We start from the raw sequence: 25,561 nt of genomic DNA, 5'->3' as shown, positions 1-25,561 counted from the left end.
CTATCGTCCCCTCACATTCCAGATGATTCTTTCATCTTTACTTCTTTTAATATTCCAGAGTGAACAGATGCTTCTACATTTACTGCAACATGACATCAACGTTCAGTCTGTCAGTGCATATCAGATGAACTTGCTCTTAAAATTCAGTTGCAACTCACTTTGCTATAGAATGTCATTGTCAGTCTCTATCATAAGTGAACTGTGTTTGAAAAGAACTTTATTAAAGCTGGAGTATGTCATTCCTGCGACACTAGAGGCACTAAACAGAATTGCAAAAATAAACTTGCCTGCAGTTGTTCAAACAGATAATCCCGCCCCAACTCACACCATTGAGTGCATGGGCAGAGAGCATGGAGGTAGGCAGGTACGTAGTTAGACAGGCAGGTAGGCCATCCAATCATTGCATTTGGGCCAAAATAAATTATTGGACAGGCCTTTTACAGGCCTGTGAATGCCATAGATAATGTTTTTTTGTTTGATTTTTTGTAACAGAGCATTTGGTTTATTGATTGCTGTCAGGATGCAAAAATACTTTCAACCAGTATAACAAAAATGCTTCTGGTATGAATTGCATACTCCAGCATTAAGTACTCCAAACATGACTGACAAATGTTTTCGGCTTCTGTGTGAACACACCCATTGGAGTGGTGTGCTATCGGAAATAAGGATGTTGGCAGCCATTGTCGAAATTGAGCGTGTTTACGTGCATGATCTTACATCGATCTTACATCGATTATTCTAAATAAGCCAACATGTATCTGTGAATGTATCATTACAGGTTTCAGCAAAAAACATTTAACACACATAGATTTCCATCCATTTCCTCGATTTTGCATTACATGTAATCACCTTTACTGCTGTTCTACCGGCTTATCCCATGTGTTGTGTGCATGCCTCTTTAGGTTTCGACGTTAAAGTCAGAGTTATCCGAAGATTTCAAGTCCCATGTAGACACGTTTTTCTTGCATTGTCAGATTTTTTTAATTAGCTTTTTTATATTCATCAGCGTTCTGGTGTGCATGTAAACGCGCTCATTGTGAACACCCTATTTGGGTTTATTTTCAAGGTTTTAATTATCAATTTGGTCTTCACCAGCTGGCCCACACAGAATCTGTGCCCGCAGAACTGTGCAGAAAGCTCCACAGATTTTTCCAGAAATCGAAAGACTGTCATTTGCAAAGATATACACATTCCCCACCACTTTGTGTTAATTTCCTACATATTTTGGCAAATTTTATGCTTTCATCTACAAATAAAAATGTTAGGTGCTAAGAAACGTTTCAGCTATATTTGATACATTTTCAATACATTCTGCAGATTTCCCTGAAAATTGACACATATGAAAATTGACAAATGTCTGCAGAATCTGTCTGGACCTGTTCATCAGTGAATCTGTGATCCTAAAGGAAAGCAACTTGAGACAGAAAAAAGTATATTAAAGCTGAAGTATGTAATTTCTGCACCACTAGCGTCACCAAACGGAATTCCAAAAATAAAAACCTGCCCCAACTCACGCCATTGGTTGAGTAACTTTGTTGAAGCGGGTCTAAGCAGGTCGCTCAAAACAAACAGAGCAATTTTCATAATTTTCACACGGTGTTTACAGTTTTCCAGAAAATTATCCTATGAATGCTTACTAATAGTTGTCAGTGCATATTAGTTAGGATAGGAGAAATTACTTTAACAGAAAAAGTTACATACTTTATTTTTTATTTTTTATGAGACCAACATATTTTAAATATATATTTTTTTAAATAAAAAATTATTTGGGCTATTAGTCCACAGTATGTGTAAATGGTGAGCTTTTAAATTTGAGTGTGAAAAATTGCATGCGGCAGCCCAAAAATGCTACAGAGTTGAAGAGGTTAAAGCACACTTTTTCAATCAAGTTTATCTGTTTTTAATTTGCCTTATTTACTGATGTGATTTCATCAAGACTTCTGTATTTGCTACTACTCATTTCATGCCCTGATTAGTAAAGAACTAATGAAACTAGGGTAATTCTGTGATTAAGCTGCATTTGTTTTCAATGCAAAAAAAACACGAGGCAGCTAATATGGCCAAATAAAATATGGGGTGGCACCTTGTTCTTCAGGTGAACCCTATATACAAAAACTAGATTGAGGGGGGTGAAGAGGCTATAATTGCCTCCAAATGTGGAAGACAACTGTAAACGCTCTTCTGACAAGGGAAAAGTACAACTTTGCCATTTCCTCAGATCTCCACATCTTTCAAGTGCTCCAAAATGGAATCCAAAAGTGTCAAACGCTCACTTGAGCTCGATTATCATTACCGCAACCTCTTCGTTCTGCCGCGAACGGATCAACAGCTGCTAGCTCGCAGGAATGGGGCATAGAGTGGAACATGTCATAAAATATTAATCGGCATAATTGGGATGCTAGTTCTCGCTTCCTTCGACTAGCGTCAGTTCCCCCTGGTGCAGCCCAGCTCCCGCCCAACGCGTGAGCTGATACTTAGTGTCAAACCAAACTATTAAAGTGCCAGAAAACATTATTAACTTTTGAAAATGGATTAGATAGGGCTTAAGTTCAAGGACTTTAAAATGCTTAACAAAACTGCTTTAATCGTCTCCTCGCCGCCAACTCTGCGACAACACACAAAAGAGGGGCGGAGGGGAGCGCAAACACCAGCTCTTCTGGTAAAAACTACTTTGCAGATTTTAGTGTCAATTTCAATTTTCTGCTTCCTGCTTCTCCCCGAATCCCCATCCCAAAACAAGCATTTTAAACATCAGTCCTAATTAGATGATTAGTGCTTGGAAGGGCAGGAGATAAGTCATTTGCATAATTCAATCAAAAGAGTTAGAGATCCATATTTCGATGTTCGTTTGTACAATTATCTCAGCTGTCCTGGGGGCTGTGATACTAATGTGATTAAACAATACTCTTGCACGGGGCCTAGTGTCCTCCATTAAAGCACTGCTAGAGGCAAAGCAAAAATTAATTTTAGGAGACAATCAATTTTATTCTACATGACTGTAATAAATATAGCCTGGCTGCAGATGTGTCATTAAGCTCAGGAGGAGACTTTCCCAAAGTCAAAATGACACTAGCTCTCTCTTTTTTTCCGCTGTAGGTCTGTAGATGGTGAGCCGAGAGTGTCATTTTTCCTCTTGTGAGATTCTTGACAGGCCATATCCATCTGTCTGTTTTAACCTCTTATATGTATCTCTCATCTCTCTCTGATTCTCTCTACCACATCGCTACACACCACTGAACACCTGCTATTTCTCATCCCCGTCGAGACAGAGCTAACTTCATAATTGCAGCTTCTAAATGGTTCTCAAATATCCTTTAATGACTCTGAGTGTTAAAGGCATAGTTCACCCAAAAATGAAAATTCTGTCATACTCATGTTGTTCCAAACCTGTGTATTCTGCCTGACATATATCATAATTTCAGCATATAAATGGTCCTCAAATATCGTTTAACAAGTTTGTTAATATTTAATTATATTTCAGTTCATATTCACATATCAGCTTTCTAAATGTGTGTTTGTGATTTCCCAACGTAAAGATTCAAGTAGCACGTTTCCATCACTAATTGACCACATGTGTCTTTGCTTTGCCTCTAATTCATTGGTTACGCATGGGAGTAGTTATTAAAGCGCTGTGGCTTGGAACAGGCACCCGCCAACATTAATGAGAACTCACATGGCCACAAGTTGTTTTATAAGAGCCCGTCAGCAGTTAAGTGTTCTCACATCTCCAACATGCTTGCAATAATAGAGAGAAAAAGAGAGAACGTTGGCTCTATAAGGCCAGCCGCCAACATGCATTTGTAAAATGTGAGTAACCTGTTCATTTACTATGAAGAACAAAAATTCGGACACAGAAAAAGGTCCCGCAGTTGTACAGTATATGTACAGTATACACACTCACTGAGCACTTTATTAGGAACACTATGGTCCTAATATATTGCCCGACGTGGATTTCTGCTGTTGTAGCCCATCCGCCTCAAGATTTGATGTGTTGTGCATTCTGAGATTATTTTCTGCTCACTGCAATTGTACAGAGTGGTTATCTGAGTTACTATAGCCTTTCTGTCAGCTCGAACCAGTCTAGCCATTCTCTGTTGACCGCTCTCTCATCAACAAAGGCATTTACAGGGGCCTGGGTAGCTCAGCGAGTAAAAACGCTGACTACCACACCTGGAGTTGTGAGTTTGAATCCAGGGCATGCTGAGAGACTCCAGCCAGGTCTTCTATGCAACTAAATTGGCCCGGTTACTAAGGAGGGTATAGTCAAATGGGGTAACCTCCTCGTGGTAGCTATAATGTGGTGCGCTCTCAGTGGGACGCGTGGTGAGTTGTGAATGGATGCCGCCGAGAATAGCGTGAAGCCTTCACACTCGCTACTCTGTGGTAATGCACTCAACATGCCAGGTGATAAGATGCGTGGATTGACGTCTCAGATGTGGAGGCAACTCAGATTAGTCCTCCGCCACCCGGATTGAGGCGAGTGACTACACCACCACAAGGACTTAGAGTGCATTAGGAATCGGGCATTCCAAATTGGGGAGAAAAGGGGAGAAAATAAAAAAACAAAAAACAAAGGCGCTTCCATCCACTGCACTGCTGCTATCTGGATGTTTTTTGTTTTTGTAGTGTCGGTTGTTGCCCCAAAAACGTATTTGGACACTTAAGCCACACTTTAAAATGTACGAATGTCACAAGAACATGACATTTCACAGAAAGAAATTTGCTAGGTTTTCAATTAGACAACATTAGATGTTCTGGTTGCCAACCGAAAGTGGCGCATGTTCATAGGTAATGTGAATAACTACACATGTGGTTACTTTATAGGACACCTGTGTGAACATGAGGGGGACTGTTTAATACATCCTCTAAAAATCATCTTGGGCAATAGGGGAAAAAAAAAACATTTTAAAAGGGCTCCACCTATTCATGCCTTTCTAAATATGGCATAAGTGTCCAAATAATTTTAGGGCCACTTTTTATATATGATATCCAAACAAACAGACCTAATGCCATCTCATCATAAACACAATCTCAATTAAAACCGCTCTAGATATATTAAGTTGTCTTAATTCATAATTGACTGTACAGAAAGAGTAAAGGTAAGAGTGAATCTGCAAAATGATAACTCAGAAAAAAAGGCAGATGTATAATTAATGGCTGACATTAAGGTGCGCTGAAGGAACAGTGACAATCTGAGGAGATGTGATGAGACAGCGGGGTGTCTCGGGTTGGGCTGGGCTGGGCTGAGTCTCAGAGCCCTCGGGCGAAGCCACCGGCGCTTATCTGCTGTCCATATGGACCGGGCGTGCACGCGACGTCTGAGCGCGTAGGTGCACGCGCAATGGAGCGTAGAAACTCTTGGAGGCGCGCGGCCACGCATTGGCGCGAGCACTCCAGACTGGAGATGTAAAGGCGTAATTAATGATAAATATGTGTTTATTTGGCTGTCTGCGTATTTTATGTCTATCAATATGTTTTTGTTTTAAAGTTTACATATTTATTTAACGTTCAAACTCGCATTTCCTTTTTAAAATCAGATACAAATCAATCATAATTGGGTAGACTCTTATTCAAATTAATCTACTGAACATCATTCTTTATAAAGGTGTCAAATTGTGCATTTAGGGAATCTTTTAAACGCACTGTGTGATGGTAGCTCGCGCCTGGGGCAACTTAGACACATTTTAAATTAATGACTAAAAAAAGCAAATCGCTTAAGAGACGAAAAAAAATATGACAGGCTTTCGAACAAGTAATGCGTTTTATGATTTAAGTTGACAATTCCTGCAACTCCTGCTAAAGTGCGACTGGCATGAATGCAAGCAGGGATGTTTCTCTTTTATGGTGTTTTTCGCATGAAATAACTCTGCAATAAATATTAGTGGACACGAGCTTTCTGCACCTTTTTTATTTTTGGATGTACTTGCACTTGGTGAAGAAAAAGCAGTTAAACTAATCCAATCCACCTTTGCGAAGAGGCAGGAGAACAAGCACAGATGTTCATCTCTAATGTAATTCCCATTCAATTTCCTAAGTGCAGTCCCCAAGTGCAAACCAGTTTAGCGTTATGTTTAGCTTGCGAATTCTTTTTAATAAATAATGAATGCATTAAAAACCCGGAGATCAATTGCAAGCTGAGAAATCATAAAAGCGGCTCGTAAGTGCCGCGTATGTTTGCTGATAAGGACATTTTCTGTGCGTTTCAGTGTGTCCGTGCACAAAAACCCCCCTTGAATATTTTAGACTGTGATTCAAAATCTAGTGAGCCAAAGTCTCGAGACGCGTTTTAACAATAAAAGTTATTTTTAACTTGGAAAGGCGTCTGGACAAAGACGTCTGCTTTGCGCATGTTTACGTAAAAAACAGTTGAACAACAGTGCGATCGGACGCAAAAACGTGTCCCCTACACATGCGTCAGATTAACGTTTTTGATTGTTAAGCCGCGTCTCGCTGTTTATGAGCGTTGCGTTCTGTTCCATTCAGTTTTGTGAACGCAAGAACGCATCCTAATTAGGCAGCTCACTATAGATTTTGAGACACGCCCTTTAATGTCTTAAGACACTTGCACCGCCGTGACCGTCCCGTACAAACTGATGCAACGAGAGCTTTTTGTCCCAGCTTTTAGTCCTGTGGTGAAAGAGGAGAGAGTGAGGGAGGGAGGGAGAGAGGGAGGGAGGGGAAGAGGAGGAGGCGAGGGGCCAGCGCGCACATTAGTTTCAGCCATCTGGTAGTAGGACGGTGGATGATGTTTAAATCTGACTATAAAGCGATGCAGGGGAAGGTGAACTGTAAAGCAACGATACCGAGGAGCAAATTCAATTTCAGGGGGGCCCATTGCTCGCGCAATTTCATTATCCGACCGTATGCTGCAATCTGACTGAGGAGTGAAAAGCGCAGCGTTCCGCACCTCACTCTCTTATTGTCCATTTGCCTGGACTCAAAATTAAACATAATAATGTTGTAAAACTGTCTCCCCCCTAAAGTGACGGGGGATTCTTCTGGAGGTTGTGCAGTGGATGTTAAAAGGTTAATTACCGAACTTTTCCCAGAATGGCCATCTGGAGATGCTCTCTCTCTCTCTCTCTCTCTCTCTCTCTCTCTCTCTCTCTCTCTCTCTCTCTCTCTCTCTCTCTCTCCCTCTCCCTCTCCGTCTCTCTGTCTCTCTCTCCAACACACATGCACGCATCCTCCTTTGCGCCCTGCTGGCGCGCAAAAATGTACTTTAAGACCATTTTCCTGAATCAACTTCTTAACTTATTTTTAATAACTGACCTCTATCCAGTAGCAAGGTAAGAAATGTAAATAGAAATCTGAAAATACTTGACCTACTTTAGGTTATTCAAAGCAGTTCATGGGTAATCCAATATTGCACATAATCCTTACCTTAACTTTTAGGCAGAAACTTTACCATAAAATAGACCTATATTTCACATAGCTCTCATATGATTTCATATCTACATTATTATTATTAAGCAAGTGGGATTTTCATCATAAACAGCTGAATCAGCGAAGTGTCATTCGTGATTGTTAATCTCAAGCATGTGTAGGCTACTGCGCATTTCTGAATAAAGAAAAAAAATAAGATGCTGCACTTTTTAGACAAATAAATAATAAGAAACGTTTTCTTTGGATGTTAAAGGTCTTTAAAAAAGGTGCACAGCTCCCTTCCCACCGCACCAACCACACACACACACACACGCATAAACTGACATTGTTGGAGGAGCCTGAGAACACTAATGCATCTGTCATGATAACAAGCTAAGAATAACATCTCCACACCAAACAGAGTCACAGATCCAAGAGAAGTGATTCATTGATTTATACAACCTGACCCAACACCCTAAGCCAAATGAGACATGGGACATCATCCAGACAAATCAAAGAAGAATTCCAAAACACAGAAGAGAATTGATCCAGGATATAGTTAAAAGTGCATTAAATGATACTGTTTATCCACGTGAGCCTCAATCATTGGTGCAGATAGAAAAAAAATGCAACTGAAATCTAACTAAAATATGACCCCAAGGTCAAAGTGCTGTCAGCATATTGGTGAATGCATTTTCGCACCCATGCTAAAATTAAAAATGCAAGTACATTTAAAAGTCTAAAAGCTTAAAGCAATACATATTCAGTGTAGAGTAATCAATAAAATGACATTTTAGCCCTTTACTGATCAAAATGTTCCAATAAAGACTGACTAAACGAAAACTTATACTTAGCAAAAATACAAAGTAGTGCATGCTGAAGTTTGTGTTAATTAAGGTAGTGATCAGTGCAGATCTTTAGGTTATTATAGCAGTTATAAATGTCAATGTTACACCGAGAAGTTGAAAGTTCCTATGCATTAGCCTAAATACTGAGTTTTGCGTAGTTTAATGTGCATTCAATCTAACCGATTTTACAGTCAATTTCTGAAGTAAATAATGAGCAAAATATCTGTTGAGTTACTATTAACCATTAAATGTATATTTGTATTGCACTTGAATCATTTAGATGATAAACTGACCACGAATGCACAGAAATAAACATGTTTGTATAAACAAAAACGGACAATTCAGTGATCAAGTAAATTACTTCATTGGGGAAACATTATTGGTTCATTCTTAAGAGACCTGTCACTTATTGAGGTTTTTTAAATATATATTCCTGTAGCCTACACTATTTTTATTTTATTTTTTTTTTTTTTTATCATGACATTTAAGGCCGTATTTGTTGTTCAACGGGAGGTCAAAAAAGCAGGCGGTTTAGCAGAAAACTTTAATGAAATTGATCTTAGGCCTATGTCTAAAGCATTTTAGTATAACTTTTAATAACTCTCCTTAATAAGTGCTTAACATATTTTATTACTTGTTATAATGCTCAACTAGTTAACTAATGCAGTAGTCAATAATGCTTGATAGATGTAATAAACAATTCATTCTTATATTTCATTTACATTCGTTTTGAATGTGCACAAATGTTTGTTGACGACTTATTCGTTAAAATTATTATTAAGTGTACCCAAACTTTTCAAAGCGCAACACCAAAGTTTGTTTGTTCAAACTTTAGAAGAACATCAGATTCCACAGTTGAGTGTAAATTCACGATATTGAATATGTGAGTAGCCTATATGTAATATAACACTTGCCTTGCATTGGTGCAGTCGTTATAAAGCGCCTCGAAGTCTTTTCTGGTGATGAGTTTGCACCGGTTCACGCCCGGCTGAATGGCACCGAGTCCCCGCAGGATCCGCACCTGCTCCACCGTGCACACCACCGGACATATATCCAGCCGCTTCAGCTTGGTGTAGACGGTGTGCAGCCCGCCGACCAGGTGTTTCAAGAACAGGTCAAACACCTGCGGGAGGCAGATGAGCTCCTGACTGTCCACGGTGAACGAGGCCACTTTCACCCCGTGCACCTCTACCATCTTACACTCGTTATTGTTAACACAGCCGGGGCCGTTCCCGTTAGCGCTGACGACGCCGCCGGTGCCGGTGATGAAAGAGTTGATCATGCTGCTGGTCAGTCGCGGGGACTCGGCCGGGCTGGAGTACAGGGAGTCAGGACGGAACAGGCTGCTCGAGCCTCCGGGAGCGGAGGTCGGGGAAAGCACCGGAGGAGTTGCTGATACGGCCATACTTTAAGTAAAGTGTTTCCTCCTTTCCGCACTTTTGAGTCGCTTTCGCTCGCTCAAGCACACCTTTGCTGGCTCCTCGCTCTGCAGTTTCTCATGCGTCTCCGGTAGCAACGGCTGAAGGTCGGTAATGTGCAACTACCTTCCTCGCGAGTGAGTGAGATGAATAGAGGAGTATCGCACTCAGCGATTCAATTAGCCTGCCCACAACAGCTTTGAGTGACAGCTCTCTCAGCCAATAAGGAGAGGGAAAGCATACGTCTTTAAATCCAATTGGCTGTGTGGATGTGATGGGCTACGACTTGTGTTATCAGTCACATCAATTGAACTTCTCAAATTGTTTGCATTATACACATGATGTCGGCTTATTTTATTCGTTTATTTAACTTTTAAAGGGCGCTTTAATAATTTTGGTAGCACTATTAATAACTTTCTTTAATAAGTCATTAGGTTGCTCCATTTTTTATTGCTAAACATCATTATTATGTTGTGATGAATCTGGGATTCAACAGTAGCTCATTAATAAGTCACTATTAATCAACTTAATTATCTTATTGCTTAACATCATTAATGCAATCTTTGATTAAAATTTTTGTATGTACTTTATTCTTCTTTAAAAGACCTCAACTACTACTGATAGTTTAAGTGAAGTTATGAAGTGTTAAAATAATTTTCCATTATTTTAATAACTGTGTCACAACACCAATATTATCATAATACTGTTTGCTTTCTTAGCGTGTAATGACAGATCATTATCTATTTAGAGGGCTGTCCTGAGCTCTCTGCATAATCAATGCTGTGTGGCCTTTAAATTGTGGCCCACAGTCTTCATTTCAACTTTAAAATGACATTAACAATGCTTACTTTATGAACAGGTTGACTGTATGAACTATGAACAAAAGTTATGATAATGACTTAAAGCATTATATAATTATGGCTGATTGCAATCATATGGCATTGCAACCAAGGCCCAAAATGTAATTGATGTTTGCTGTATAACTTGCACAAACTAAGCTGAACAAACTTCACTGTGAGGAAGCACTCTTATTGTAATATAAAATTGTCTGTTGCTAACTTAGACTTTTGAAAAGGTGTTATGCAGTGTAATGCATTTTATAAACGTTTGGCTTAGTTTGAAGAGTCAATATTGCCTAACATTTCCAGTAGGTTTCTATGGTAAGTGTCATTGTTTAGGCTCTTGTAACTTAGTCAGAAACCTGACAGCTCCTGATAACTTGAATTGAATCTGCTTGTTCCTCGATGTCATTTTGCTTAAAGATGCTATGGTGTTTGTATACTTGAATTTTTTCCTCCTAAATATATATTTGCAGTCAAATTCACTGAAATGGCCCCTCTGCAATTGTAGGTATCTGATTTTATATATATATATATATATATATATATATATATATATATATATATATATATATATATATATATATATATATATATATATATATATATATATATAATATTGTAGATTAAAAAAAAAGAATCCGTACAGTATGTTTAAACTGTCTCTTTATTATCTCATTATATCTCACAACTGTGCTCTGCAGTAAGAGACACAGAAAACAGAAAAAAAAAATGGAATCTTATTTATATTGCAAATTTTTAATAGTAACACGTTTGATTAGTTTTTTCCATTTATAATATATTATCTTTGTGAACCACTTAGTGAGGCAAATGAAGACCTTTTTAAATGAGATTCTTTGTACAGGTCAAAAAAAGTCATTGTAAAATTAATATAGGAATCATGCTTAACCTTTGAGCAACTTTTCTAGGAAGATTAATATTTTAATGAGTGCCTAAATGCCATGCAAATTTCTGCCAAGTACCAGGTGAAATTAAGAAGCTATGTGACAATCTGAAAAATTAGATACATGTTTTACTACCTTTCAATCGTACCTCAACCCTTGTGTTATATATAATCTTAATGAATATCTGATTAACATACCTGGCCCTGCAGGCACACACAAGTACCGCCCCCTACACCCACCCCTTCAGTACCGCCTTAGTGCTCCCAGTGCATATTTACAGTGTCTACACACATATGTAATGGGCTTATTAACATATACTATCATATGTTACAATTTTTCATAATTGCTAAGACACATTTCTTGAATAAAGAACACTCTAAATGAAAAGCACATTACAGTACACTTAAAATGTTGTGCAAGTGCAAATCAAAGTCGATGAAAGATTTATTCTGCCTCAGCATCACATCTTCTTGCTTTGTGTATTTTGTACCATTGGTTTGATCACATCACTAGAAACAAATGTGAACAATTTTGAATCTTTGTGCGTAAATGATGACAACTGTGTTGTAGTTGTGTTTAACTTTGCTCCCCGTGTTTACCGTTTTGCAATACAACTGCATCACAGTACGAAATGTGTTTCAGCAAACGGTGTCTAACTATTTGAACTTGTTTAAGGTTTTGCCGAAAGGATGATTGATTTAACGAATGGGTTTACGCCACTGAACATATGGTTCAGAGAATAGGGTTCAGTGTTTTAATAACATAATACATGAAGAGAAGAAAAAAGAGAATAGAACAGAAGAAAAGAAGAGAAGAGACAAGACTAAATGAAATGAGAAGAGTAGAGAAGAGTCAATATGAGAATAGAAGAGAAGAGAAGAGAAGAGAAGAGAAGAGAAGAGAAGAGAAGAGAAGAGAAGAGAAGTGAAGAGATGAGACAGGATGAAATGAAATGAGATGGGATGATATGATATGATATGATATGATATGATATGATATGATATGAGAAGAGAAAAGAAAAGAAGAGAAGAGAAGAGAAGAGAAGAGAAGAGAAGAGATGAGACAGGATGAAATGAAATGAGATGGGATGATATATGATATGATATGATATGATATGATATGATATGATATGATATGATATGATATGATATGATATGATATGAGAAGAAAAGAGAAGAGAAGAGAAGAGATGAGATGAGACAGGATGAAATGAAATGAGATGGGATGATATATGATATGATATGATATGATACGATATGATATGATATGATATGATATGATATGATATGATATGATATGAGAAGAGAAAAGAAAAGAAGAGAAGAGATGAGAAGAGAAGAGAAGAGAAGAGAAGAGAAGAGAAGAGAAGAGAAGAGAAGAGAAGAGATGAGACAGGATGAAATGAAATGAGATGGGATGATATGATATGATATGATATGATATGATATGATATGATATGATATGATATGATATGATATGATATGAGAAGAAAAGAGAAGAGAAGAGAAGAGATGAGATGAGACAGGATGAAATGAAATGAGATGGGATGATATATGATATGATATGATATGATATGATATGATATGATATGATATGATATGATATGATATGATATGATATGATATGAGAAGAGAAAAGAAAAGAAGAGAAGAGAAGAGAAGAGAAGAGAAGAGAAGAGAAGAGAAGAGAAGAGAAGAGAAGTGAAGAGATGAGACAGGATGAAATGAAATGAGATGGGATGATATGATATGATATGATATGATATGATATGATATGATATGATATGATATGATATGATATGATATGATATGATATGATATGATATGAGAAGAGAAAAGAAAAGAAGAGAAGAGAAGAGAAGAGAAGAGAAGAGAAGAGAAGAGATGAGACAGGATGAAATGAAATGAGATGGGATGATATATGATATGATATGATATGATATGATATGAGAAGAGAAAAGAAAAGAAGAGAAGAGAAGAGAAGAGAAGAGAAGAGAAGAGAAGAGAAGAGAAGAGAAGAGAAGAGAAGTGAAGAGATGAGACAGGATGAAATGAAATGAGATGGGATGATATATGATATGATATGATATGATATGATATGATATGATATGATATGATATGATATGATATGATATGATATGATATGATATGATATGATATGAGAAGAAAAGAGAAGAGAAGAGAAGAGATGAGAAGAGAAGAGAAGAGAAGAGAAGAGAAGAGAAGAGAAGAGAAGAGAAGAGATGAGACAGGATGAAATGAAATGAGATGGGATGATATATGATATGATATGATATGATATGATATGATATGATATGATATGATATGATATGATATGATATGATATGAGAAGAGAAAAGAAAAGAAGAGAAGAGAAGAGAAGAGAAGAGAAGAGATGAGATGAGACAGGATGAAATGAAATGAGATGGGATGATATATGATATGATATGATATGATATGATATGATATGATATGAGAAGAGAAGAGAAGAGAAGAGAAGAGAAGAGAAGAGAAGAGAAGAGAAGAGATGAGATGAGACAGGATGAAATGAAATGAGATGGGATGATATATGATATGATATGATATGATATGATATGATATGATATGATATGATATGATATGATATGATATGATATGAGAAGAGAAGAGATGAGACAAGATGAAATGAAATGAGATGGGATGATATGATATGATATGATATGATATGAGAAGAAAAGAGAAGAGAAGAGAAGAGATGAGATGAGACAGGATGAAATGAAATGAGATGGGATGATATATGATATGATATGATATGATATGATTGATATGATATGATATGATATGATATGATATGATATGAGAAGAGAAGAGATGAGACAAGATGAAATGAAATGAGATGGGATGATATGATATGATATGATATGATATGATATGATATGATATGATATGATATGATATGATATGAGAAGAGAAGAGAAGAGAAGAGAAGAGAAGAGAAGAGAAGAGAAGAGAAGAGAAGAGAAGAGAGACAGCAAGTAATACAATATCTAATGAGTCTGAGAAGCTGTGTTTTATCAGTCTTTTATTTTTGTGTAAAATATTACACAGAGGCCAAAATCAGATCACCAGCCGCTCTTGATGTAATGAAATGTTTCTGCATAAATTTGCATCTTGCACTAATCAACAACAACAATACATTACAAATGATTTTAATTGAATGTTGTTTCCAATTTTATTGTCACTCCTAATAAATATTTATGTCTATTACAGCACTTTAAATTAATTACACACACATGTTGTTTTCACTCGACGAATGCTACATACATCGTAGACCAGTAATCCATTGGTCTGTGTCACATGCCAAAAAGTAGCCTGACTCTTAAGTTAGGGTAAAATATCACTCTTTAATACTACTTAAGAACAGACAAGCTGTCACTTGAGCTTGCTCGATGTACTTAATTTCTCAGAGAAAGCCACCACACATGATTTAAGGACACTCTTCTCACACTTGCTGCCAAATCACGGGTGACTGGATCTTTTTGTGAGAGCCTCGCACTGTCTAAGACACACTTACTGTGTGTACGGCACTGTCCATCAACAACAATTACTCTGGGTGAAAAGTGGCCGAAAGAGGTTAACTGTTTCGGTCACCTCCAAGTGAAACGTGTTATTTCATTTTTCAACTCCTGGTTTGTGCTGCCTGCACTTTGAATGAATCATGTGGACTTATGATAATGGTGAGTGTTACATACAAGGGTCTTCTTGTAGCGTAAAGTGCTTAAGAGAATCTCAAGGTGACCTGATTCATTTAATAAAATGCTGGGTAAATCTCACAAAAACATGCCCAGGATTATTTCACCCCAAAATGCATGCAGTATATATATATAAATATATAAAATATACTCATTATCCTCATTACCATAATGCATCCTCATTAGTCCTAAAGGCAATTTTATTTAGTTTTCTTTCAGCAAAACATAATTTATTACTTTTTTCTTTTGATTTTGTTGTGAAATACGCCTTAGACATGTTATTGACAGGTTTCATGAGATTCACCCTTTCAGGTCTGCTGACCTTGTCTTAATGACATGGAATAAAATTATACCTGCTGTTTCTTAATTCTTGTGGCATGACATATGTGTATGATTATGTCTATTTATTGGTGCAGATATAAATTCATCAGCTCAGTTCTGCAGATCATCTATGCGTTCACAAACTGAAACACTCTGATAACTAATCTCTAATTTAATTTATATTTACGGTGAGATTTATAAAGCAACAATGTTCTCGTGGATGTTTCATTTGGAGAGTTTATGAGGGCCCTGACAGATGGTGTCATTCTGCGCTGCTTTGCCACCGCTCACCTCTCTCTACTCAAGATGGCCACTCTCAAAGAGTGTGGAGTGAATAAATGAAATGAACTGTGAAGTCTCCTTGAATTCCACTTCAAAGTTGCAAAGTTAAGTATGAGAAAACTTTGCCAAAGTATTTGAAATTCACTGATTAAACAGATGCCAAACTTTAAACAAACACCGGCTGTAATGGCTTCAACTTTTTGCAACTATATTTTTTATTGCAGCAGTCGCTTTTTTTTTTTTTCATTTTTGCTCATGTCTCTCTACATATATGTATATGTATGCTGTACACTGTATATTAATATACACTCATGTGTATATTAATGACCACTTTATGTATATGTATGCTGTACACTCAATGACCACTTTATTAGGTACACCTTTACACCTACTTATTCAGGGGATTATCTAATCGTGTGGCAGCAGTGCAGTGCATACAATCATGCAGATACAGGTCAAGAGCTTCAGTTAATGTTCACATCAACCATCAGAATAGGAAAGAATGTGAGAGTGGAATGATTATTGGTGCCAGGCGGCTGGTTTGAGTGTTTCTGTAACTGCTGATCTCCTGGGATTTTCACAAACAACAGTCTCTAGAGTTTACTCAGAGTGATGCCAAAAACAAAAAAACATCCAGTGAGCGGCAGTTCTGCGTATGGAAACGCCTTGTTGATGAGAGAGACAGAAAGACTACAGTAACTCAGATAACCACTCTGTACAATTGTAGTGAGCAGAATAGCATCTCAGAATGCCCAAAACCTCAAACCTTGAAGCAGATGGGCTACAACAGCAGAAGACCATTGTGTTCCTAATAAAGTTCTCAGTGAGTATATATTTCAATTTATTTTGTTCTTATTATTACATTTCTTTTCATTTTGTCTGTTTTTAGTCATTAATTTATGTTGACACCAGAATCATGTGAAATTCTTTGTATTTTTGTACCATGTGCCTTAAGTCTAAAAATGAAGTCTGAAGTATCTGTTGAAATGCAGTCACAAATTCACACAATTCTATACAATGTCAGAATCCTTTTTTTACTCAACAGAAACCCTCTAAAGTGCTTGTATTGGAGGTAGTGAAGGATAACAATATTTTAGAAAAATTGCAGTCTGGTTATAGAGAAAAGGTCAGAATCTGCCCTTCTTAATGATTTATTGATGGTTAAAGACGCTGGAGAGTGTTCCATTTTAGTATGGCTTGATTTAACTGCAGCGTTTGATACAATTGATAATTCAGTTTTAATTGATACATTAGAGAGATGGGTGGGAATATCTAGGGTGGCTTTAAACTACTTTGTTTTCTATTTTTCTAATAGGAAATTTGTAGTGTCTGTTGGAGTTGAGATGTCCTTCTCTTCAACAACTAATTGTGGTGTTCCGCAAGGATCACTGTTAGGGCCAATTTTGTTTTCCCTTTATATGTTACCTCTTGGTTCTGTGAATCAAAAACACAACCTACAATTTTATTGCTATGCAGATGACCTACAGTTAGTATTTATCATTGATTTTTCAACAAATTTGTCATTGAATCCCAATGATCTGACTAATTTAAATGTTTTTCAAGAGTGTAAAGCAGATATAAAAAATTGAATGACATGAAATTTCTGCAGTTAAACAGCGGTTTTCATAATCAGTCATTGTTTAAAAAAGAATCAGATTGAGACAGCACTTAATGAAGTGGTCCTTCCAATGAAATTTGGGCATCTATTTTGACACAAATTTAAATTTTGTATATCACGTCAGGAAGTTAGTTCAGTCTTGGTTTTTTTTTCAGTTAAGGAACATTTCCAAGGTGTGACAGGTTTTGAGATTTAGGGATACAGAGAAGCTTATTCATGCTTTTATTTTGTCTTTAAACCAACACACTTTAGTACGGCTACAATCAGTGCAAAGTGCTGCAGCTAGACTTTTGACAAGAAATAGGTCTTCATTTCATATTACTCCAGTTTTAGCTTCTTTGCATTGGTATTCAATTAATTTTAGGGTTGATTATAAGATTTGATTCATTACATATAAGGCATTACATGGGTTGGCACCAGAATATTTAGCAGAACTTTTAATACCTTATGAAACAGTTAGACCTCTAAGATCTTATTGTCATGAACTGTTGGCTGTTCCATGATCCAGATACAAAACAAAAGGTGATAGAGCATCTGAAGTAAAGGCACCACGATTATGGAACAGCCTGCCCTGGAATATTAGATCTGCTGAATCTGTGTCTGTTTTTAAGTCTAGTTTAAAAACTAATTTGTATAAACTTGCTTTTACTTCTTTGTATATAAAAAAAAGAAAATGTTTTTTTTACCTATGTTTTACTGAGTGTGTTTTGATTTTATATTTTGTGAAGCACTTTGTGCTATATTGCTAAAAGGTTCTATATAAATAAAGTTATTATTATTACAGTGAAACAGTTAGAATGTGGGAGGATCTGTCCATGGGGACAGCCTGAAAACTATTAGCATCAACAAAACAGCAAATATTCTCTCCAAACACAGACTGCCGTGAATGAGGACTCCATCTCCATCGGTTCTCAGAAGCGAGGATCAAAGCCAAGGGAACTCACAGAAGACTGCGGCTAAAGGTGTGGGCTTCTGCAAGATAAAGAGTGCTTGATTCTTGCAGAAAGCATTGTAGTGCTTGTCGCCTTGATTTTGGCTTTCAAAACCAGCCAGAAAAAAATGCCTGTGAACATACGGGGTGATGGCACATGATGAAACCCCACACAAAATGATTTCAATCCACACAGGTTTTGCTTTTCATTTTTCCCTCAGATTAAAAAAAGAGCTGTATCCCTCAGAGAACAAGCCGTTGACATGAAGACACCCCTCCATCACAAACGCTCAGACAAACTCTCTTGTTCAAAGCATCCCTGGTGCGTCATATATGAGAGAGAGAGAGTGCAACAGAAGAAAAAGCGGCTCTTCTCTTGTAAGCCATCTGTGTTATTTGCTGCTGATGTTTTAAGCACGGACAAGATGTGCTTTTAAAAAAAGCCAACTAAAGAAGATCAAGTGACACCAGTCTTATTTGAATCTATAAACACCTGTCCACATTCTGGTCGAAGAAAGAACTATCAGTGACAAAGACTGTGATTTTGAACTCAAGAAAGCTGCTTAAAAGAGAGGTCTAAAGGGTTATCCTGCTGCCTCTTTCTGTTTTGGGAGATATGGTCAGCGTTCTTTGTTTACCGATGAACTACGCTGAGGTAAAAACATTTAGATCTACATTGTGCAGAAAATATAAAACAAGCTCTCCATAGCATGCTTACACAAGATGATTTTTCAAAACACTTCAACGGCGATGAAGAAAGCCGCAGAAACATCTGGAGCATGCAGATAGCAATACTGAGAGAATAAAGAAAGCCGCTCTGAAATATATTTTCTGGCGCATTCTGGCATATCGCAAGATAAGGAGAATGTTCTTGAAATATATGAATTATAAGTACTCTTTAAGATTCTAAATAAAGGCATTTGTTCTGTTTCAAGAGCAAATGGTTCAGATGCTTACCTTGGCATATCTTTGGGGGAAGTGTGGGGGGGGGGGCAACTTTCTGTGAAATTATAACATCTTTAAGCAAGTCTTATTAAAATACAATTTAGTGAAGAACAGTGTGTTTGGATATTTTTTTCTATCCACACTGTAAAAAAATTCCGTAATTTTAATGGTAAAAGACTACAAAAATGCTACAGTAAAAAAACGTAAATTGTAGTTACCGTAAAATATACGTAAACAAATTTTTATATATTTAAAAAGGCGATACATGTAGTTTTATGGTAAAATGTTTTTAAAAATGTTTGTATATTTTTCCATATAATTAATAGTTAAAATTTATATTATGTTTAACAAGAGAGTACATGGGGGGTCTTGGTAGCTAACCAAATTGGCCCGGTTGCTAGGTAGGGTAGTAACATGGGGTAACCTCCTCATGGTTGCTATAATGTAGTTCTCGCTCTTGGTGGGTCGCGTGGTGAGTTGTGTGTGGATACCGCGGAGAATAGTGTTAGGCCTCCACACATGCTACGTCTCCGCGGTCACAGGCTCAACAATATTTCCTTTGTTCCTTTTTGTCGTGTTGTCATTCTTGTTTAAATAAAAACCCACTGCATTTAGATCCTCGCCCCTCGTCTGCCTTCACCTGCTCATCATAACAGAACGATCGACCATAATGGATCTAGCAGTGGTTTTCACCGCACTGGCCCAGGCGGATTTGACCATCCGCGAGTACTCACATCTCTTCTCCACTGTTGCCATCCACACCGGGTTCGATGACGCTTCCCTGAGGTCCATCTACTGGCTCAGGCTACCAACATGCCGGCGGAGGGAAGTGCCGGAACCTGGAGATCACACGTGGAGGGAGAATGTGAGTCTCGTTTTGAAAGAACTCGCTGCCGAGGAACCACCTCTCTGGATCCAGGCTTTCGAGCCAGAGCCCACGCCTGCCTTGATAAATGAGCCAGCGCTGCCAACTTCGTCCGCCCGGAGGAGGAGGAGGAGAAGAAAGGCTTCCGCTCCCCAGCTCACGCCAGCCACGGTCAGCGAGCCAGCGCCTACGCCTGCCACGGTCAGCGAGCCAGTGCCTACGCCTGCCACGGTCAGCGAGCCAACACCTACACCTGCCACGGTCAGCGAGCCAGCGCCTACGCCTGCCACGGTCAGCAAGCCAGCGCCTGTAGCCCCTACCGTCAGCGAGCCAGCGCCTGCAGCCTCGACCGTCCCAGAGCCAGCGCCTGTAGCCTCGACCGTCCAAGAGCCAGCGCCTCCCGAGCCTTCCAGGGCTCCGCCTCCCGAGCCTCCCAGGGCTCCGCCTCCCGAGCCTCCCAGGGCTCCGTCTCTCGAGCCTCCCAGGGCTCCGCCTCCCGAGCCTTCTAGGTCTCTGCCTCCAGAGGCTCCAGAGCCTTCTAGGGCTCCGCCTCTAGAGCATCCTATGGCACCACCTCCCTCGGCTCCACCTCCAGAGCCCTCCAGGCCTTCGCCTCTAGAGCCTCCTACAGCGCCACCTTCCTCGGCTCTGCCTCCCGAGCCTTCCACGGCTCCGCCTCTAGAGCCTCCTACGGCGCCACCTCCCTCGACTCCGCCTCCAGAGCCTTCCAGGCCTCCGCCTCTAGAGTCTCCTACGGCTTGTAAAAGCATTTAAAGTTTGCTCAAGGATTCCAAAAATGGAAGTGACAGAACTTGGAAAAGTAAGACAAATGGTTCAAAGCAAGCATCCACAAACATCAACATTCAACAATCGACAAGGGAAAGGAAAACAAACATGGTTTAAATACACAAGGTAATGGAACTAAACGATAAACAGGTGAAAACAATGAGTGAGTTACCCTTATGGTGTTAAGTGTTTGTGTGAGTGACACTGAGCACTCTCTCTATTGGTCATTGCTCCTGGATGGGCCACTACTGATGAACTGCATGTCATTATGTGTTTGTATATAATACGGTGATTAACAATACATTATAAAGTGAAAGGCAGATTTTTATAGTTTCAGAAGGTTAATATATTAAGTTTATCATTTAATAATATAAATAATGGTACTACACTGTAATATATACCATAAAAACAACAGTTTTAAACTGTAAAATGTACTACAAATTTTAATATATTTAATATTTTCTAAAAAAAATTTTTTACCCCCTATAAAATCATATTATGATTTTGTATATTGTGATTAAATAATTCCAAATGCATTAATCACTCACATTAATAAATACATCGACAACTACATAAATAAATGCATATGCAAATTAATTAGCAGACCACTACATTGGGCTGGACACATTACACATTAAGGCTGGAACAGAAACTTGTACATTATTTTATCTCTATAAAGAAACAACAACCGATCCTTCAAGAAAGAGCAAATTCCCATGCGTACAAACACAAAACAGGCCAAGTTTCATATCTGTATATCTCTCTATGATGTCTTCACCATCCATCACTGTGTATTTTGGTGTATTTGAGTGGCAGCCCAAGAGGTTGTGGGGTCCAACAGCATCTGTCAGAATAGAAATACACAATTAGGTTCAGAGTAAGGTGTTTCAGTATATGTGGACAATACATGTGAGCCCTTCAATATGTTTAAAGGAAAATGTGATATAATGTGTGATAGTTTTTTGTGTGACTGCGCAAAACCCAAGTAAATAATTGAAAAAAATGTTGTCACTCACATGCTTACTGGAGAACATGGAATTTATAGCACATTTTGTTCAGCAATTACCATCATGTAATTAGCATAATAACATTCACTTTTACTAGTTAGTACATAAAGAAATAAAATAGATTTATTTAAGTTATATTGACACGTCTAATTTTGTTAGGTTTACCCAATTCAACTTGGTTCTGTCTACACAAAGTGCTTGTGTTGAGATTACGTTGTGAACTTAAATTAAGAAAACTCATTTCAAACATGTGGAGCCACTTTCAGCCAAAAAGGCAATTTGTGTGTGTGTTTGTGTGTGTGTGTGTGTGTGTGTGTGTGTGTGTGTGTGTGTGTGTGTGTGTGTGTGTGTGTGTGTGTGTGTGTGTGTGTGTGCGTGTTTTTGTGATTTACGAGGACAATTTTGTAAGTTACAAATTAGTAATTACAAGGGTATTATGCTATAAATGTGATTTATGAGGACATTTCTAGTGTCCCCATAATTCAAATCGCTTAAAATCATACTAAACAGTGTTTTATTGAAAATGTAAAAATGCAGAAGGTTTTCTGTGAGGGTTAGGTTTAGGGGTTGTGTTAGGTTTAGAGGATAGAATCTATAGTTTGTACAGTATAAAAGTCATTATGTCTATGGAAAGTCCTCATAATGATAGGTAGACCAACATGTGTGTGTGTGTGTTTGTGTGTGTGTGTGTGTGTGTGTGTATGTGTGTTTTGCTCAAGGCAAAAGAATATGTACTCCTAAAGATATGAATAGTAATTTTGAAACATATGTATAAAATATGTGAAATTGGTCGGTCGAGCTGCCAGGACTCCAGTGCTACTAGTCAACCAATGACCCGGTGACTTTGGAAGATTTTATTGACTGTTAAATATAAGGGTGGAAATTAAAGGTGCACTCATCGATTTCTGAGATACACTGTTGATATTCAAACTCAACTGCCAAAACAAACACACCTCTCACTTCAGTACTCATTTGGAAGCTCCGCCCCCACACCAAACATTCATGCATGCAAGATGGCCAACTCCAGACACTCACAACTCTCCTGCTACTAATTGTAACATCACAACAACAGCATATAGGGGTTCTGTGTGTCATGAATCCCGCCTCTGTAGTTCCTCCAACTCACCACCAGAGGGCATTGACTTTAACTCTCTGAACTCTATTTCCCATAACTCTCTTACCTGGCACCGATTACTTGCTCACCTGTGTCCTATTTACTCAGCTATTTAAGACTCACTTTCCCTCTCTGTCATTGCGAAGTCTTGTTTTGCCCTGGCTGACATTTCTGAGCGTTATCTGAGTTTACTACCTTGCCTGTGTAAGATCCTGGACTTTTTTCCCAGTTTTGACCCATTGCTGCCTGCCTACTGTTACTGATTTGTTTGCATGGATATAACCTGTGATTGTCTTCCGTCTGCCCTGACCTCTTGCCTGTTTACTGACTACCTCTCTGGATTGCCTTGGGTATTACTGTTGCTGTTGATTGACCCCTGCCTGTCTGTATTACTACGTTTATTTTTATTAAAACTGTGCATGGATCTCAACTCCGTTAACTCATCATTACAGAAGACTTCGCCACAAACCGATCCAACGGCTTTTCTGCAACTAACCACCGAGGTCTCAGCACAAGCAAATGTACTGGCCGTACGACACCAACAGCTTGAATGGCTGACATCGTTAACAGAGGAGCTTGTTAAGGATTTGCAAAGCCTCCAGTTACCAATACCAAACCTTTCAGCCTCTTCATCTAATCCAGCGGCTTACCCGGCCTCACCTAGCTCACTTCTGAGAAATGCAATTGTTCACCAGCTAAATGTAAGGGATTTCTGCTACAATGTTCTCTGTTTGTTAATCAACAATCCACACTATACCCCACCGATGAGAGCTGTATTTCCTTTGTTTGTTCACTGCTTACCGGTAAGGCATTGAACTGGATTACAGCAGTGCGTAACAGTGACAAAACAACTTTCCCTTCGTTCAGTTGCTTCCTCCAAAGATTTCATGCTGTATTTGAACATCCAGTGAGATGCAAAGATGCTGGAGATCAGCTGCTTTCTCTTCATCAATACTCCTGCCACAGAATACACTCTCAACTTACCCTCACTCTCAACAACTCTTGCTGCTCAAACCATGTGGGTGGAGGATACTTTAAAGCTGCTTTTTCGGAAAGGACTGAACTTAGAGTTTCAATCAGAGCTGGTTTGTCCCAACGAGGGTAAGACATTGGAGCAGTTCATTGAGTTTGATACAGCATCGGTAACCTCCTCCGAGCATGTAGACCCTCCAACAATCTTGTAAAGCATCCTACTGCTGCATTCAACCCATGTGAATCTGAACCCTTGCACATTGGACACATCCACCTTATCTCTGTGGAGAGAGATCATTAAGCACCACCTGTGTCTGTACTGTGGTCAAGCTGGACATCAATGGATTTCCTGCCCAGCCCGACCTTCTCAGCATCACCCCACTATGGTGAGTTCCTGTAGTTTATTAATCCTTCTAGTTCATGTGGTGAATTACCTGTGACATTAATCTTTTCGGGGAGGTGGTTCTCTACTACAGCGGGCAACTTCATCGACAAGGATTTCACCAAAGCCCATAATATTCCACTTATCCTCTGAGACTCTATTTTGGCAGTGGCGGCATTAGACAGATGCCTGCTTGGTGACGGTCATGTAAATCACACTACCAAAGCTATCATTCTACAAGTTGGAGCACTGCATACTGAGACTATTCACCTATATATCATCCCATCACCTCATAACTCAGTAAGTTTAGGACTACCTTGGCTGCAAAAACACAACCCTCAAATCTCGTGGAGCAATCATTAAGTCACCCAGTGGTCCAGTACCTGCAACTCCACCTGCCTAAAGCCCAATTCTCCCAGGACTATTAGTGCCACTGCTGTGCAAGTTGAACTTACTACAGTTCCCAATCTTCCCCCTGAGTGTTCCGACATAGTTGAAGTCTTCAGCAAAACCAAACCCTCGCAACAACCTTCTCACTGCTCCAGAGACTGTGCCATAGAACTACTACCTGGTTCCTGTTTCCCCTTGTCCAAACCTGAGACCGAGGCCATGAAGTCATAAATTGAAGAGGGACTTTGCAAGGGATTTATTAGACCTTCAACCTCACCAGCATCAGCCAGATTCTTCTTTGAGAGTAAAAAGGAGGGAGGGCTTTGTCCATGCATTGATTATTGTGGTCTCAATGAAATCACTGTAAAATTTCACTACCCACTGGTTCCAGCTGCCCTTGAACAACTCCACTATGCCAAGTATTTCACCAAACTCGATCTTTTCAGTGCCTACAATCTCATCCGCATTTGTGAGAGGGACGGGTGGAAAACAGCTTTCTCAACCAGCACAGGGCATTATGAATACTGGGTCATGCCTTTTGGATTGGCCAACAGTCCATCAGCGTTCCAGGCATTCATCAACGATGTCTTCCAAGACCTGATGAATCCTCATCCTGAATGTTAAAGCTGCACATGGATCTCAACTCCATTGACACATCATTACACCTTGAAACATAGCAACATTTAAGTTGCCCACCTATTGAGAAGAAAAAGAGCAACTTCTGCATCAGTCTTCAAGCCTTTTTCCTCTTGGAGGTCTCTCCACTGCTGAAAAGCCTTGCCAGTGTTGAGGCAGCTCCTAGACTTTGACTTATCATAATCATTCTTTTTTTATTTTATATTT

At 38.8% G+C, this 25,561-nt stretch overlaps 1 protein-coding gene across 2 annotated transcripts in view; it reads right to left on the bottom strand.

Moving 5' to 3' along the window:
• LOC127627457 (dachshund homolog 2-like) overlaps nt 1-9,758 on the bottom strand; it is a 214,810-nt gene extending 205,052 nt beyond the window's left edge. For both annotated transcript variants that reach the window (XM_052103842.1, XM_052103840.1), the window contains exon 1: nt 9,128-9,758. In XM_052103842.1, coding sequence (XP_051959802.1) covers nt 9,128-9,618 — 491 coding nt within the window. In that variant the 5' untranslated portion in view covers nt 9,619-9,758. The remainder of the gene's footprint in view (nt 1-9,127) is intronic.
• Nucleotides 9,759-25,561: the final 15,803 nt, after the last annotated feature.

This window comes from Xyrauchen texanus, chromosome 34 (assembly GCF_025860055.1).
Source record: "Xyrauchen texanus isolate HMW12.3.18 chromosome 34, RBS_HiC_50CHRs, whole genome shotgun sequence".
In the NCBI taxonomy this organism is placed as follows: Eukaryota; Metazoa; Chordata; class Actinopteri; order Cypriniformes; family Catostomidae; genus Xyrauchen; species Xyrauchen texanus.
The sequence above is the reverse complement of the archived record's forward strand: the minus strand, read 5'-3'. Positions and strand labels throughout refer to the sequence as shown.